General features: G+C 34.5%; 1 protein-coding gene across 2 annotated transcripts in view; it reads right to left on the bottom strand.

Annotated features, from left to right (window-relative positions):
- The window catches only part of LOC107606240 (phosphoglycerate mutase-like protein 1), a gene marked incomplete in the record, with an annotated part of 6,657 nt that overhangs the window by 368 nt on the left and 3,245 nt on the right, over positions 1-3,044 (bottom strand). For both annotated transcript variants that reach the window (XM_021106536.1, XM_016308264.1), the window contains 7 exon segments: positions 1-18; positions 101-145; positions 586-705; positions 1,576-1,664; positions 1,792-1,866; positions 1,983-2,145; positions 2,746-2,825. In XM_021106536.1, the coding sequence (XP_020962195.1) occupies positions 1-18; positions 101-145; positions 586-705; positions 1,576-1,664; positions 1,792-1,866; positions 1,983-2,145; positions 2,746-2,825 (590 nt within the window).

The raw sequence follows: 3,044 nt of genomic DNA on the forward strand, positions 1-3,044 counted from the left end.
TTATCTGAGCCAATCATGCTGCAAAGATAAGACTAATCAGTTTCTGACTTTCTGTTAATCTTGAATGAAATATGTCTTTCAAGAAAAACAAAATGCTCACCCTCTATCAATGATAACAACAGAACGTAGTTCGCAATTAGCATAGCTGTAGAGAGAGAAGGACTGAATATTAGTGATTTGCTATATCACTATATGATAATTCTAAACCAGAGGTAAATTCAGGGATGGATATGCTAAACATTTTCATATTTCCCATTTAACATTACTTTTTACAAAGCAAGGTTAAGATTATAAAAGTGTCCATATATATTTGAAATTCAACTAAACTAATAAATGCTGAAGAAAGTGACATATGTGGATGTAAGTTCACGTAAAGATGAAAATATTTGACCGGAATTACAACATCAAAAAAAGCCAGGTTTTCTTTTCTTAAACAAGTCACAATGTTTTTCCAGTGTTCATTAAAAAAAAAAGAAAAGAGGGGAAGAGGGGGGTCTTATTATTATTTATTCTCTCCATCATATATTTGAAAGCCTGAATGTGTTGTTCATAAAAAGACTTGCCATCCTTCCAGATAATACTTACTGTGTGCAGATTTCACTCTTTATAGTTGGATGGCAATCATTTCCAAAAGAACTTAGGGCATGAAACAGAAAACCGCTGTGAGAAACAACAGCTATCTCTTTCTCTTTACGCTTCCACAACCTACACCAAATACAGGGCAAAAATGTCATATATTTAGTTCTAGTCTACCTATAGCTAAAGATCTACTTCTTCTGGTCTAAACTACTAGTATACAGTGCTCACTATAATCTGGATCAAACCAGGTCGACCTACTATGGAAGTAAACCTTCCCAGTGCTAATTTTTCTCTTCCATCTATAGACTCAAACTCAATATTTTGCTTAAGGGAACAAGTGCTAGGCCACTAGATACAGCCAAGCATTCTAGAGACACAATCTGAATTCTAACTGTCTATATTTTATACAAATGATATCTGAATATAAACGAAAGGTAAATTATGCTCTAAATCTTTTACACAACTATATCAGCTCCTCAAAATCTGAACCCACCAAAACATTATTACCAAATAGGAGGGCCTGTGCGTGAAGCTTCCACCAAATGAGATCTAAGGAGGGTAGAGAATAGAGATATATACAGTCTTATCCCTATAATCAAAAGAGTCTATTGGAATTTGAACCTATAACTTCCAGGTCACAAGGTTACAAGATTCCTATTGAATTGAGGTTCACCCACCACTAAAACATAATTATACGGAAAATAATAGTGCAAAACATGAGCTTCACATGGCATGCAATTTGCAAAAGATCACCAGAATATAAAACTAAAATTGGGCAACAACGTGCATCATCTGAGAGTATTGACAATTATTACAGTAAGTGCAAAATGGTGAAACATATGGTGATCCAACCAATTATAAAACGTTCAGCTTAATCCACAAACATAGTAATATGAAGCTTCTAATATAGTTTTGCGTTCCCTAATTTTGTATATAGAGATTCTTCTTTTGGTCATATATGTTGACATGGAACATTGATTACTTAATAGCACTCACCATTCAAAAAACTTCAGTCCCCTGGCAACAACTTCTTCATTCGTCTCTCTAATGTCAGGTTTCCACAAAATGTCCTCATCACTTTCTATCTAAATTACCAAACATGAATTTCAGTCAACTAATCAAATTTCAACCAACTTATCGCAAGAAGTGTCTCCTAACAAAATTTAGTACACGCTAGTCCATAACATCAGCCAAACAAAATAAATCACCTACCAGTGAAAAATCAATAGCTGGAAACATATTCCGATACTCAGTGATGCTTCTTCTCTTATCACAAGGATGAACTCCCTGAGTTACAAGAATGAAGCACAGATGCGTTACACAAAAACTACATGAAATTAAAGAAGGGGAGGTAAAAGTATATTGCAGGTTCAATGTGTAATAAATGTCCTCTCATTACATACCAAATGCTCTCGGCACTGCTCTACTGCTATAAATGGTGGGCAATTCAGACTAGAAATTGCAGGACGACCACTATCTCCAACATTATCATTCATCAGAGGAGGCGCAGTAATCCCATCAGTGTATGCTTCACCACCAAAAACCCCAACTGCTGTTTGCATGGTCCTGCAAATATCACTTTGTACTTGAGGTATACCCTCACTAAGGAAAGAAAGAGAAAAAGACTCTGGTTTGTTTACTAATATGCAAAGCATTTTTCCTGTGGAACAATCAGAACAACTCTAAGAAAATACTTGTCTACAATATATACTGCATGCTAAAAGGACATAATCCAAATTAAAGAATATTACTTAGTATCAATATATAGGTAGGAATTACCTGTTCACAAAATACCATTTGATGGTTTTTTAATGATTCTCCCATTTTCAACCTTATTTATAGAACATTTTCAAATTTTAACAAAAACTTGACAGTTGCAACATTTTTTTTACAGTAGCTAAAATTGTAGATTTGAAAAAAGATCCAGTTGCTGTTTTGTAGTGGACTTCCCATATACTCATATCAAATCACATCTTTGCTCAACTAATATTGGCAGCAATCAAATTGTCTTGTATTGTTCAGTAAATCTTTTAAGACCTCGGTCACACAATCTTTAAGACCTCGGTCACGCATAACATAAAATTTTAATGGGATGAGGTAACAGATCTTGACACAATGAGATTAGTTCAACCCTGAAGTGAATTCTAAATTAAATGGAAGATATACCTTAACAAGGGGGAAACAATGACTAGTTCAATTCCTTTAGAAACATCGCTTGTCTTAACATGCTTTCGCAGGTTGTCAACCTGTCACATAACCAAAAATATTCTGCTATGATATTTAAAGAACAACCAGTTAAACTGGGTAAAGAACTAGCCACTAGGCAGAGAGAGATCTATGCTAATTTACATAGTCAGTGTCACTTTACTTCAATACCACGGTAGAAAACAAAGACTAGTCTCTTATCTCTAGTCAAAGTCCACTCTTAAAGATAATTCTAAAAACACCTCAAGAAAGAGGAAAAA

Source organism: Arachis ipaensis, chromosome B07 (assembly GCF_000816755.2).
Source record: "Arachis ipaensis cultivar K30076 chromosome B07, Araip1.1, whole genome shotgun sequence".
NCBI lineage: Eukaryota > Viridiplantae > Streptophyta > Magnoliopsida > Fabales > Fabaceae > Arachis > Arachis ipaensis.